General features: G+C 34.5%; 1 protein-coding gene across 1 annotated transcript; it reads left to right on the forward strand.

The window, feature by feature from the left end:
• Positions 1-8,002: 8,002 nt before the first annotated feature.
• Positions 8,003-12,019, forward strand: LOC133201516 (protein AMN1 homolog). Its single transcript, XM_061337320.1, has 7 exons — positions 8,003-8,094; positions 8,397-8,532; positions 9,098-9,242; positions 10,026-10,243; positions 10,469-10,525; positions 10,717-10,828; positions 11,613-12,019. Exons 1-7 carry the CDS (start codon positions 8,033-8,035, stop codon positions 11,690-11,692), a joined length of 810 nt encoding a protein of 269 aa, XP_061193304.1. The 5' UTR covers positions 8,003-8,032; the 3' UTR covers positions 11,693-12,019.
• Positions 12,020-14,746: the final 2,727 nt, after the last annotated feature.

Raw genomic sequence — 14,746 nt, forward strand, 5'->3', positions numbered from 1 at the left:
TATGTATACCCATCACCAGGGTCTGTATACCTATCACCAAGGTCTGAATTATCTATCACCAGGGTATATATAACCATCACCAGGGTCTGTATACCCATCACCAGGGTCTGAATTATCTATCACCAGGGTATATATAACCATCACCAGGGTCTGTATACCCATCACCAGGATCTGTATACCCATCACCAGGGTCTATATACCCATCACCAGGGTCTGTATACCCATCACCAGGGTCTGAATTATCTATCACCAGAGTATATATAACCATCACCAGGGTCTGAATTATCTATCACCAGGGTATATATAACCATCACCAGGGTCTGTATACCCATCACCAGGATCTGTAAACCCATCACCAGGGTCTGTATACCTATCACCAGGGTCTGAATTATCTATCACCAGGGTATATATAACCATCACCAGGGTCTGTATACCCATCACCAGCGTCTGAATTATCTATCACCAGGGTCTATATACCCATCACCAGGGTCTGTATACCCATCACCAGGGTCTGAATTATCTATCACCAGGGTATATATAACCATCACCAGGGTCTGTATACCCATCACCAGGATCTGTAAACCCATCACCAGGGTCTGTATACCTATCACCAGGGTCTGTATTATCTATCACCAGGGTCTGTAGACCTATCACCAGGGTCTGTATACCCATCACCAGGGTCTGTATACCCATCACCATGGTCTGTATACCCATCACCAGGGTCTGAATTATCTATCACCAGGGTATATATAACCATCACCAGGGTCTGAATTATCTATCACCAGGGTATATATAACCATCACCAGGGTCTGTATACCCATCACCAGGGTCTGAATTATCTATCACCAGGGTCTATATACCCATCACCAGGGTCTGTATACCCATCACCAGGGTCTGAATTATCTATCACCAGGGTATATATAACCATCACCAGGGTCTGTATACCCATCACCAGGATCTGTATACCCATCACCAGGGTCTGTATACCTATCACCAGGGTCTGTATTATCTATCACCAGGGTCTATATACCTATCACCAGGGTCTGTATACCCATCACCAGGGTCTGTATACCCATCACCAGGGTCTGAATTATCTATCACCAGGGTATATATAACCATCACCAGGGTCTGAATTATCTATCACCAGGGTATATATAACCATCACCAGGGTCTGTATACCCATCACCAGGGTCGGTATTATCTATCACCAGGGTATGTATACCTATCACCAGGGTCTGTATACCTATCACCAGGGTCTGTATTGTCTATCACCAGGGTCTATATACCCATCACCAGGGTCTGTATACCCATCACCAGGGTCTGTATACCTATCACCAGGGTATGTATACCTATCACCAGGGTCTGTATACCCATCACCTGGGTATGTATACCTATCACCAGGGTCTGTATTGTCTATCACCAGGGTCTATATACCCATCACCAGGGTCTGTATACCTATCACCAGGGTATGTATACCTATCACCAGGGTCTGTATACCTATCACCAGGGTCTGTATACCCATCACCAGGGTCTGTATACCAATCAACAGGGTCTGTATACCTATCACCAGGGTCTGTATTGTCTATCACCAAGGTCTATATTCCCATCACCAGGGTATGTATACCCATCACCACAGTTTATCTTTCCCTCTCGCAGGGTCTAAATGCCATCTTTTTAGTAGGGTGTCCTTCAACCTAGTTTGCATTATGAAAATGGAATCCAATTTAATTACTTTTTAGGGTGTCTCTTTGCATGTTTCTAGTCATAAACGTAACATCTTGTGGAGAAGATGCCTTAACTCTAATGTTATATTGATCTTATTTACTTTTTATTTTGTAGTGTAAGCCTGTCAAGGAGGAAGCAAAGGATATAGAAATTTATAACAATGGACAAAGATTTAAATTTGTGTGGAAATATCTTTACATTGTAAATGTCAATGTATCCTGATTCCTCTATTGCATAAATCGAGAGAAATCTTAAAATTCCGTTATGTTGTTTACTTGTTCCACAGAAAATGTGAACATATACATATCTACATAATTAATCAATAAAGTGTGAAATGAAAAAAAAAATATCATAAAAGAAAAGCAACCAGCACAAAGTTCAAATTTCTTCTATGTTCATGACAGTAGAACAGTAGGATAATAGTGCCAAAATATATGTGTTCTACAAACCCTAGCTGTCATGTTGTCAAGAAGGATACCCAGTGTATTTCACTACAGGGAAATGATATGTAATGTCTTTAATCTTTTTTTTTTTTTGGTTGGGATGCAATCATCTATGGCATATTGTGACTGTCGTGGTAGCTCATCATATTTAAAATTATTATATATTTTTAAAGTTGGATGTTCTGTTTAAAAGCTTTGGACCAAGGATTGAGTTATGACTTGAAAGTCAAACTTCAAGGTCAAGTTTATGAGGTTAAAAATCAGAGTATATTTGGAAGGTCTTGTTACAGCTATGTACATGTACATGAAAATATAAAAGTCCTGTCTCATCAGGTGCAAAGCTTTGGCCAGGATTAAAAGTTTTGTAAAGAAGGTCAAATGTCAAGGTCAAAGATCATACTTTCCAGTGACTTGTTATAGTTTTGTCACGGGCATTGCACATGTGAATTATGAAAACATATATCTCATTCCATACTAAGCTTAGGTCAGGGTTATTTTTTTATAAGTATATCAAATTTCACAAGGTCATAAGATAAAAAAAAATGATAAATTAGAAAGATTCTGTAATTCTTAATTCATATGTGGAATATGAGAGTCTGATCTTTTCAAAATTATTATACATTTTCTATTAGATGGATATTTCTTGAAATTGATAAACTAAACAAAAAATTATGACGAATGTTCAAGTTTTTGTGATGAACAAACACATAGACTGTCCCGGCGAATTTGCTCTAGCAATGGAGAATAATTGAATAAAATTCCATGAAATATAAAATGATAATTATGATAAAACGTTTTATTTGAAGTAATGATATCTACATGTATATCTTTCCAAATTAATTTTATTAACAATACATATATTCAGAGTAAGACGTGTAGATAGTTTGTATTAACCCCCCACCCCCTCTTTATTTTTGTAAACTTTAAAAAATATCATGCTGGCAATTTTTTTTAATGCTTGCTAAAATAAAAACTGATATATGAATAATTTACGGTCTAAATTTATTTCATCTAAACACACTGCCCACACGTTAGGTGCCTGTAAACATCTGTGTGCAACAGAGGCAATTAATGTTACTTTTTTGTATATATGAGGTAAAAAGTTTTTTTTTTTTTGTTATAAATACCTCCTGCATTTACAAGTGAGGTTTGAAATATTAAAATTTTATTTTAAGAAAATGTTCCGAATATTCGACTATCGTTCGAATAATGTTATCGAATAGTCGACTAAGGAAAATAAATATTTTGACACACCTAAAAAAAAATACACAGTAACAAGATTTCAAATATGAACTTTTCGGATATAAGTCACAAGATTATCGCATAATTAAATATGAATCACAGGGATTTTTTAAATGTAATTATAAAGTATTCACAACCTTCAAAAATAAATCACAAGATAATCGAATATGAATTACAAGATTGAGTGAGTTTGTTTCCTATCTGACTTTATCTTTGTGATTTCAAATAATTCTCCCATGTATCGTACATTTTGGGGCAATTTCTTAGAAAGCCGATTTTTCTAATCATGTGCAGACAAACACAATCTGTGATTAATGTGTTAACTGTTGATTTTACTTGTTTTATAAACAAAATATTTCATAGAATTTTCCTGAATTAGACTACATGTACCATTTGCAACCAGTTTAAGCGTTCTCAATTCTTTATTTGGATAAGATAAATTAATCTAACGCTTTATTCGCATTTTTTTCTGTAACGGTGATTTTTGTACATCAGTATTGGGGGAATTCAAATTCATACTTTAACATTAACCCAGCAGGATGGAAAACATTTATACAACACTTTAACAACTAATCAATAATTTTCAATTATAAAAAGTTAACTTGTTTTATAAAAGATAAAAAATTGTAATAACAAATTGTTAATCTGAATTTATAATTTGATGAATTGTAAATACAAATGAAATAAATAAAATTGTAGTATTTACACCGAAGAAGGTGGATTGAAAATCTATAGTGAGGTCGTTATTATTGGTCTACCTTTCCCTACACCTTGATCTACATGTTTAGGCCCTGAAATAAATTCCAAGCAACACATTCCAGACAATTATTTAGTCATCCTTATTTATTTATCATGATAGTTAGACTGACAACACCTTGTTATAAATAGTGAGTTTAACCCACCTCCCCCAATAAAAATACATGTAATCGGTAGGTTATACCTCCTTAAATTTAAATTTAAAATTAAACTTAAATTTTCAGTGCAATTAAGCGTTCATTAAAAAATATATTTACAAAGTCGCACAGACCAAATGCAGACTTCAAAGCTAAGTATTCATGAAAGTTTTATATGTTTGATATCAAAGAACATATCGTATTGATATTAATTTCTCGAATGGTCAATAACATGGTCATTTCAGGCCAAAAATAAATAAACAAATTATTGAACAAACAAACGTACAAATAAACCTAACTTTACAGCAAAGAACTTTCTCTTCTTTAGTGAACAAAATTATCTAAAAACTATAATGGTTCTTATCGAATATTTCAATTTAATTTTGTTTGGTATTTCAAATTAAAACAAGATGTGTTTGTGAAACACTGATGTCCCTGTATGGCAGCTTTCGGCTAATGGTTAAAGTTTCTCAAATGCAACTCAAACTCAAATATTAATAGCTGAAAAATGTTGTTACCCAAAGAAAGGACTCCCAGTGAATACACGAATATATGAGAAATGTGAAATTCCAAGCACTAACCATTCAAAAGATTTAGCCCAAGTTAAAGTTTTTTTAAATGTAGGTCAAACTGCAAGGTCATGGTCAAAGGGTCAAATTAAAGGTACCCAGGGTAAGGCCTTGTCATAAGAAATACACATGTAAAACTTTAAAGCATTAGCACCAACTGTCCAAAATATATGGCCAAGATTAAAGTTTTTCAAAAGTAGGTCTTATTCCAAGATAAAGGTCAAAATTTCAAATATGTTGGAACACAAAGAAAGGATTTGTCACAAGGAATACACATGTGGAAAATAAAGGCCCTGATACTAACTCCTCAAGGTTAATTTTTTTAAAAATGGGTAAAACTCAAAGGTCAAGGTCAATTTTTTTTAAAAATATCCGTTGAAAGGAATACACATGTAAAGTATGAAAGCCTTTGCACCAACTGTTCAAAAGTTATAGCCAAGGTAAAAGTTTGGTAAATTCTTGCAAAGGTGGGCAAAACTCCAAGATCAAGGTCAAAAGGTCAAATACGTTAGAAACCAAACAAAGGCTTTATCACAAGAAATACACATGTGACATATGAAAACCATAGATCCAACCAATCAAAAGTAATGGGCAAGTTTTTGTGGACACACAAACAGGTGATGGGTATACAGACCCTGGTGATGGATATACAGATCCAGGTGATGGGTATAAAGACCCTGGTGATGGGTATACAGACCCTGGTGATTGGTATACAGACCCTGGTGATAGATAATTCAGACCCTGGTGATGGGTATACAGACCCTGGTGATAGGTATACAGACCCTGGTGATAGATTATACAGACCTTGGTGATAGGTATACAGACCCTGGTGATGGGTATACAGATCCTGGTGATAGGTATACAGACCCTGGTGATGGGTATACAGACCCTGGTGATAGATAATACAGACCCTGGTGATAGATAATACAGACCCTGGTGATGGGTATACAGACCCTGGTGATGGGTATACAGACCCTGGTGATAGGTATACATACCCTGGTGATAGGTATACAGACCCTGGTGATGGGTATATAGACCCTGGTGATAGACAATACAGACCTTGGTGATAGGTATACAGACCCTGGTGATGGGTATACAGATCCTGGTGATAGGTATACAGACCCTGGTGATGGGTATACAGACCCTGGTGATAGATAATACAGACCCTGGTGATAGATAATACAGACCCTGGTGATGGGTATGTAGACCCTGGTGATAGACAATACAGACCCTGGTGATAGGTATACAGACCCTGGTGATTGGTATACAGACCCTGGTGATAGGTATACAGACCCTGGTGATGGGTATATAGACCCTGGTGATAGACAATACAGACCCTGGTGATGGGTATACAGACCCTGGTGATGGGTATACAGACCCTGGTGATAGGTATACAGACCCTGGTGATGGGTATACAGACCCTGGTGATAGATAATACAGACCCTGGTGATAGATAATACAGACCCTGGTGATGGGTATACAGACCCTGGTGATGGGTATACAGACCCTGGTGATAGGTATACATACCCTGGTGATAGGTATACAGACCCTGGTGATGGGTATATAGACCCTGGTGATAGACAATACAGACCCTGGTGATAGGTATACAGACCCTGGTGATTGGTATACAGACCCTGGTGATGGGTATACAGACTCTGGTGATAGGTATACAGACCCTGGTGATGGGTATATAGACCCTGGTGATAGACAATACAGACCCTGGTGATAGGTATACAGACCCTGGTGATAGGTATACATACCCTGGTGATAGGTATACAGACCCTGGTGATGGGTATATAGACCCTGGTGATAGACAATACAGACCTTGGTGATGGGTATACAGACCCTGGTGATGGTTATACAGACCCTGGTGATAGGTATACAGACCCTGGTGATGGGTATACAGACCCTGGTGATAGATAATACAGACCCTGGTGATAGATAATACAGACCCTGGTGATGGGTATACAGACCCTGGTGATGGGTATACAGACCCTGGTGATAGGTATACATACCCTGGTGATAGGTACACAGACCCTGGTGATGGGTATATAGACCCTGGTGATAGACAATACAGACCCTGGTGATAGGTATACAGACCCTGGTGATTGGTATACAGACCCTGGTGATGGGTATAAAGACTCTGGTGATAGGTATACAGACCCTGGTGATGGGTATATAGACCCTGGTGATAGACAATACAGACCCTGGTGATAGGTATACAGACCCTGGTGATGGGTATACAGACCCTGGTGATAGGTATACAGACCCTGGTGATAGATAATACCGACCCTGGTGATACATAATACAAACTATGGCAATATATAAACAGACCCTGGTAATAAGTATACAGACCCTGTAAACACAATTAATTTATAAAAGTAATATATGATAAATGCATAAATAAATCAATAAATAAATGCATGCATGAATGAATGAATGAATAAATAAATAAATAAATAAATAAATTAATAAATAAATAAACTAATTAATTAATTAATAGAATAAGAAATAAACGAAGGAATGAATGTAATAAATAAATAAACAAATAAATGAACTTCCTAATGAATTAATCAATTACTTAATTATAAGAATAATAAATAAATGAATAGATAAATAAACTAACAACCATACAAATTAATAAATCAATGAATTAATCAATAAATAATTAATTAATGGATGGAATAATTAATAAATAAAGGAAAGAATGTAATAAATAAAAAAATACATAAATACATTTTTTAATAAATTAATCAGTTACTTATATAATTATTAGAAAGATAAATAAATAAATAAATTAAATGAAATAAATAAATAAATAAATGAAATAAATAAAAAGTAACTGTAAAGTTGATTCATTTATTCTTCTGCTTTTTAAATAAAAGTTGATCGAATTATGCATAAATTTCTGCATCTGACTATAGTATCAGTCTGCATTACTAGTTTCCATTATTTATTCCGAATTTCCTCCTCCCGTTTTCCGATCTCGATGGAAAATTATTGCGCGCATGCGCTCTGCCTGGTTATAGAGGCTGGTTACGAGATCCAAAAAAGCATACATATTATACCTCCGTTGTTTGTCTAGTCATCTGACTACATATTTTTCTCCTCTAAAAACTAAAGAGTTCCAACAAGCTGATTGGTTGTCAGTTCTAACAATATGGAGTCTCTCGCCACTGTTCACGTTCTTGGGTACGGAAAGGTTGCCCCACTGCTGGACGTGTAAGCAATTACGTTTCTTAGTTAAACGATGTAATGTTGCCAATAAGCCCTTAAATTATACAAACTACCAAGAGTTGTCAAAGCAAGTTTTGATAACTTTTTTTTTATACTTCTCTCAGTGTTTTCATAGTATCTTGTTCAAAGATACATAAAAGTACATATGTTTACGTTACTGATTTGACATAAATTCTTGTATTGAAATATTCCAACAACTAATCACCCTTTCCCATTTACTTAGAAATTTCTGGCTGGTAAAGAGAAGAACTTAATATGATTTGTTCTGTTATTATTTTTTTTTTTAGAACTGTGCAATGTGTAGTGAAAAATCTCTCATCCATGTGTATTGAAAGCATCACCCTGCTACCAGGCAACCTAAAAGACAAATGTCTCTACCTCATGTCAAAGAGGGGCTGTATCACAGACACAAATCTTCCAAAAGTATGTAAAACTGACAAGATATCAGTTCACATCAGAATGCAGGAGTTCATTCTTAGATTAAAGGAATAGAATTAATGTACAACTATATACGTTACTGTAGTTAGAATAATCTAACTGTGTCTAGGGACAAGCCCGCACCAAACTGGGTCCGTAGGACAATATATCATTTTAACGATAGAACGTTCTATCTAACATTACTGGTTTAAAAAGTAAAGTACTAATGTACAGATGACAGCCAGTATTAATTTTTTTTTTAAAGCATACCTTTTAAACTTGCATCATTTTTAGCTTAAACTGTAACTTGAAATAAGTTTAAATTTCTGTAGACATACTTTTTTTCCTTGTGGAATTTAAATTTATGCTATGTATGCTGTCACATGTTTTCCATGGAAATTTGTCACAGCATACTTAAATTGCATTGAAGGCACAGAAAGGCAATTCAAGAAATCTGTTTAAATTTTTACCCACGGATTGAACAGAAATTTTGATTTTATGGAATTTTGACCCTGTGGAAAAAAAGTATGTTTACAGTATAACGTTGATAATGACTCTTTTATCTATACAGGTGATACATGAAAATCTGAAGGTTTTAGACCTGAGTGAATCAGATGTATCAGATGAAGGACTGAATCACCTGTGTAAATGTCCCCAGCTTCTAAAGATAGATCTCAACTCAGCAAAACAATCTCGTACCAACATCTCATCTCAAGGTAATTATCACCTGTGTATAAGTCCCCAGCTTCTAGAGATAGACCTCAACAAAGCAAAACAATCTCGAACCAACATCTCATCTCATGGTAATAAATCAGTCAATCTCATACCATATCTCAAGGTAATTATCACCTGTGTAAATGTCCCCAGCTTCTAAAGACAGATCTCAACTCAGCAAAACAATATCGTACGAACATCTCATTTCAAGGTAATAAACTGGTCAATTTCATACAGAGTTCTTATATCCAGAGAGTAAATATACCTTATTTTCACCAGACACATCTCATTTTAAGGAGTTAAATGTACAGATTCATGTGCCAACATGCATGTAATGTTCAATCTGAAAGGTACCAAAATCTCCATTGAAGGTAATAAACTTGGTCAATCTCATACTAGCCATTTCCATGTGGTAAATGTACATTCTGATACAAACATGTTTTCTTAGTTATTATTTTTAAATTCTTTTTTCTTACCAATATTTCAACTCAAGGTAATTTATGAACAGTTATAACATATAAACTTACATGTGTCGATCTCTATACCTGAGAAGAAAGCTATCATCACATGCTTCATTTATAAATGATATTGGATGACAACACAAAAATAGTTTGTAACCTTTTAAAAGAAGGATAGGATGTATCATGTACATATTTTTTTTTAATCTTCCTTGTAAAAAAGTCATGAGAATTACATGTAAATCATCCCAGTCCCTTCTCTCTCCACAATGACTTTCTGGAAACATTTAATCCCTAAACTCACTTTGTATCTTGTGTTAATTCCAGGAATTATCCAGCTAGCACAAAATTGTCATAACCTACAGACTGTCTACCTGCGAAGGTGTCTTAATCTGACAGATGAGGCTGTGATCGCACTGTCTACAAACTGTTCACAGCTTCGTTACCTGAATGTGGGTGGGTGTTCACTTTTGACGGACAGGTGTCTGGAGGCTTTAGGGGAAAACTCACGATTTCTTAGGTGTCTCAATGTGTCCAACACAAAGGTAAATTTTCTCATGATGAGGAAATGTTCAGAGCTCTGATTAGTTAGTTAGTGGCCAAGGTGGAACATGTGCAAATGTACTTAACTTGGAAATAGTAATTCATTTAGAAAGATCACCAGCCCATTGAGACATTTCACAGATGCTAAGCATTTCTAAGTTTGGAATCTCAAAATATTACAGAGCTACACGCACATGGTCATACTTACCTTTTCTATTACAACACAGATTACAGATGCAGGGATCATGAATATAGCAACAGGTGCCTGTAACCAGTGTCTGAAGGTAAGTGATATATATATATATAGAGAGAGAGAGAGAGAGAGAACCTTTTTATCTCAAGCTCCACAGAGCCGAGAGAAAAAAACATCAAGCTCCTGAAAAAGAAGTGTTTGGGATTTCCAATTCACTTTGACATAACTATCCATGATTCTCTCAAAATTTTGTCAATTGTGCAAAATTCATTTGTTTCACAGGAAGTCCACATAAATGGTTGTAAAGCATTAACAGATGAGTCAGTGGAAGCAATTCTTCAATTCTGTCCACAAATCAACATATTCCTTTTCCACGGATGTCCAAAAATTACAGGTATATCAATTCTAAACTTAGATATTAATCTGAGTTACTTCCCTTTAAGTTGCATCTAATTTTCCCTTAAAAAAAGTCATTATAATTTACAATATTCTATTTAGTTTATTCTAATAAATTTGTAAAGATTGAAAGTCAGCATTAAGCTTGTTTTTAAAATATATTATATCAGGGATGTCAATTTTAATAAGGGGAGTTGGGGGAGGGGGGTGATTTATCACTGTTTCAGTAATAGGATTTGGCTGCTTCAAGAAGTAAACTATTGAAAATAATTTTAAAACAGCCTCTTCAAATGAATAAATTCACCTCTTCACTTCAAAATTATTGAAAGCCTAATTTATTAGAGTTTTTTTCAATCAATGAAACAACAATTAATGGTTCATATCATCTCTCTATTCACTCAAATTAAATTTTTGCTATTTATGCTCGACATGCTTTTCGAAAAGAAATCAAATATTTATAATTTTAAAAATATACACAATATCAGCATACCTGGCAGGGCAAACTTTGACAGAAATAATGCTTTAGCTTTTGTCAGTGACAATTTTATAAAGGAGTAATAAGGAATACATGTAATAGTGTTACATTAGAAGTTTGGACTTACCAAGTCAGACTGTTATAGATAAGTTTAACTTGATAAAGTCTAAACTTTTAATGTAACAGTAGTCATTTATCTTGGTCAGTAAGAGTTATCTCTCTTATATGTATCAATGTATTGATGAACCTTATTGTAAGTAATTTTTTTGTTGTTGTATGTTATTATAATATATTTTTAATGTTATAGAGATGGCAAGGGAGGCTTTAGAGAATGTCACATTGGAACGAGCTTCGCCCATGAAGCAAGTGACCTGGACTATTTATTAATTACATCTTAATCGCATATCCATTGACCTTTGATGACCTGAACCTTCTATTAAGAGGGCAACTCAACCAGATCAAGTGCTGTGTCATTCAGATGTTGAAAAAAAATTCTATATATTTGATGCATTTCCAAGAGGTGTTGGAAATTTTTTGCTATATTTATATAAAGTTATTGTTTTTCTACACATTTTTTGTTTTCATTCTTCCATTTTACATTAAAAAAATATGTATTGATCACATACCTTACAGGTAAATTTCATAGGTTCAAAATCAGCAGTGACTGTATAGATCTAATAGATTTCTAAAGAATATTATTACTAATGTGAATGCTTGTATGGATTTATAATATTAATGTTTTCTGTTAGTTGAAATAAAATTGTTAACATTGTTGAATGAAGGTTTAGTTTATTATATGAACTATAGATTAGCATAGTTTCCATTCCACTCCAAGAAGGAAAGCAAATCTAGAGTTAGACGTGTGCTTGTTTTGTAGAGTATGTGATTTTAGTTTAGATGTAATCCTTAATTCAGATATGATTTCAATGATTTTGATTAACTAAAATGAATACATGTATAACTACCCAAGGATGCTTCCATATAAATGTGACTAATAATATTAATAATGGCTTTGCTGATTGATTTTTAATGACCCCCCATTTCTGCCCTTTTTTGATTATCTCCCCTTTGATTGGGTATGGGGGAGGGTTGGCCCTTCATTGAACAATTAAGAACACACTTTACCCAAGGAAGATTTGTTCCAATTTAGGTTATAATTGGCCCAGTAGTTCTTGAGAAGAAGTCAAAAATGTGAAGTTTTCAGACGGTCGGATGCCAGACCAGAATAACTAGGACCAGTGGTCAGAAAAGCTCACTTGAACTTTCTGCTCAGGTGAGCTAAAAAGGTTCGAAATGTTATGTAAAGATATTTTATCATTCCATCCTTCTATTAATACTATTCTACTATTTTTGACCATACAGTTACATTAAAGTAATATTTAATCCTCATTCATCATGATTCAGAAATGGTATCAAGTTTCATTTGAAGTTTTGTAAATTCACATTGGGTGTATATTAGAAAAAGACAAATTTAGCACTGAACAAATTATGATTTTCATATTCAGAAATAAATTTCCATTAAAATAAATGAAATGTCCAACTGACTCTTTTTGATACTTTTTATTAGATATTTATATTATGCATTAATAGAAAGCAAATCTGAAGCTCTCAAGTGTCTTATTTGCAACCAAAACAATTTTAACATTTTCTCTGAAAAAAAATTCATATACAATAAAGAAACGCTCATAAGGGTCTTTTATTGGTGAATTAGAGTGATACTTTAAACATCCATTAAAAAATTAAAAAAAAAAACTGATGCATCATACCTCCATATTGCAGATAGTGAAAGAATCCACACAATAAAAATATATAATTATTTTATTAACACATCATGGAAAAGTCTTACAGAACAGACCTGTCCAAGTATGCTAAATTTCAAATTATAATTATTATAAGTTGACAAATTTTAATTGAATTTACCCTACTTTGCTATAAAACCATTGCACTGTTTAAGAGTATTCATTTTATGCGAACTATGATTGTAACCTTGTAAAACAAAGTTTGGAATGAGATATTTGATTTTTAACGGATTGAATGTATAATTAGAAGTCTGTGACGAGACTGTAGCTCTACTGTTGTTTACTATCGATCTTGTATAAAGTCTACTTGTGTACCTACTCTACAAGTCAGAGCCTCGTTTAAAGTCCCTACGCTCCTTAAATACCTCGCGGCACCAAGTCAAAAGTATCTCGCCATAAACTTCTAGCATGCTGGAGTACCAAGTCTTATGGAAATCTGAATAAAACTGTAGGAGGAGTAACGTTTTGAAAGAATTTCACAAAAATGTCTATTTAAACTAACACCTGGCAACAGCAATTGTTGAAATCAATGATTGATTGTATGTTGTTTTACGTCCCGCTCGAGAATTTTTCACTCATATAGACACGTCACCATACCGATGAAGGGCTTCAAATTTAGACCTTACCCGGCACTCAGGGCCATTAAGCAGTGAGGGTTCTTTATTGTGCCAACGCCTATCGTAACACGGGGCCTCGGATTTCAAGGTCTCATCCGGAGGACCCGTGTTGAATTCAAACACCAATAGAATTATTTATTTAAGTATAGTCTAGTTGCACACCACATTTTATTGAAATTTAAACTGTAGGAGGAGGAATTAACAGATTTTTTTGTAACTATGACACCAACGTTTTGTCATAATCAAAAAGTAATACAGAGAATTATTTATCTTTAGTACAGTCGTCTACGTGTGTAAAATTTTATTGAAACCTAACAAAACTGTAAACGGGGTAGCGTTTTGAAAGAATTTCACAGAAATTTTTATTTTATTAACCATGTCAACAACCACTTGGAAATCAAAAACCGATATACAGAATCATGTATCTAAGTAAAGTCTACTTTTGTACCAAGTCATATTGAAATCGGATCAAACCTGTAGGAAGAATAGGGTTTTGGAAGAAATTCAAAGAAATTCTGATTTGCAGGGCAACACCCTGTGAAGAAATCAAAAACCAACACTTAGAATCGTGTATCTTAGAGCCATCTACTTGTGCGTTTTGAAAGAAATTCAAAGTAAATTCTGTTTTAGTAACCATGCATGGCAACACTCTGTTTCAAAATAAAACAAGCATTCTGAGAGTATTGCATTAGCAATACTAGTCCCCTACCGGCAAGTGTAATCTGGTTCTGTTCCCGTTAAGAATTGAAAATGCCATAATTCCGTCAAAAATTAATGAAGCGGGACGAAATGCAAACTTGATCTGTAACTAATCAAGGTAAAGCCACATACCAAAAATCAGCTCAATATCTACAAGCGTTTAGAAGAAAATTGCGGAAAACCCGTAAAAATTGAAAAGGCCGTAATTCCGTCAAAAATCAATGAAGCGGAACGAAATGCAGACTTGATCTGTAACTCATCAAGATACACTCACATACCAAAAATCAGCTCAATATCTGCAAGCGTTTAGGAAAAAAGTGAGGAAA

Source organism: Saccostrea echinata, unplaced genomic scaffold, assembly GCF_033153115.1.
Source record: "Saccostrea echinata isolate AGI-Se365-2 ecotype Australia unplaced genomic scaffold, CSIRO_AGI_Sech_v1 ptg000044l, whole genome shotgun sequence".
NCBI lineage: Eukaryota > Metazoa > Mollusca > Bivalvia > Ostreida > Ostreidae > Saccostrea > Saccostrea echinata.